The sequence below is a fragment of the Branchiostoma belcheri genome, unplaced genomic scaffold (assembly GCF_001625305.1).
Source record: "Branchiostoma belcheri isolate BF01 breed outbred unplaced genomic scaffold, Haploidv18h27 scaffold8, whole genome shotgun sequence".
Classification (NCBI taxonomy): Eukaryota; Metazoa; Chordata; class Leptocardii; order Amphioxiformes; family Branchiostomatidae; genus Branchiostoma; species Branchiostoma belcheri.
The window spans coordinates 4284257-4284872 of NW_017804464.1; the positions used below are offsets into that span (position 1 = coordinate 4284257).

A 616-nucleotide genomic window follows, 5' to 3' on the forward strand; every position below is an offset into this window, starting at 1 on the left:
AGTTTGGGAACGTCATTGAATGCCTTCTTTCTCTATGACAGCAATTAGAAGACATTCTTTTGTCGTATTGTTGGTGAGTAATGAAGTTGTCATTGCATCGTATCCTCTGCAGATGAAGTCGTCACCAACAGTAACCCGTGAGGCATTTGAGCGCGCAGCTAAGGGTGACTTCATCTTCATTTCAGCCGGTACTTACGAGTACGAGATTCTCAACAAGAGGTGTGACATGGTCATCCTCACTGACGAGTACTTCTACAAGTATCAGGTCGCCCTTCCGTTTCGGCTCGGTTCGCCTTACCGGACAGAGGTCAATCTTGCCCTGATGGACATGGCAACGGCCGGGCAGATGGATGTACTTGAGAACAGGTCAATATAGGTCACACTAGCAGGACGTATTGTGCTAAACTCGTAATGCCCCCAAAACAGTTACTCAAGCAACTGGATATTATTTTTGAAACGATCAGACGTTTCAGGTAGCATCCACTAGCTTTCCAGTGTTGCTGATGAAAGGTAGTGGATGCTACCTGAAACGTCTGACTGTTTCCAAGATCTTATCCAGTTGCTCGAGTAACTGTTCTTTGGCGTATCTTATTACCTGCTCGGCACGACGTGTTTT

The 616-nt window shown here is 46.1% G+C and overlaps 1 protein-coding gene across 1 annotated transcript in view; it reads left to right on the plus strand.

Annotated features, from left to right (window-relative positions):
- The first annotated feature begins 199 nt into the window (after positions 1-199).
- The window catches only part of LOC109486188 (glutamate receptor 4-like), a 1267-nt gene continuing 850 nt past the window's right edge, over positions 200-616 (plus strand). The window contains exon 1 of the mRNA XM_019789904.1: positions 200-366. Coding sequence (XP_019645463.1) covers positions 227-366 — 140 coding nt within the window. The 5' untranslated portion in view covers positions 200-226. The remainder of the gene's footprint in view (positions 367-616) is intronic.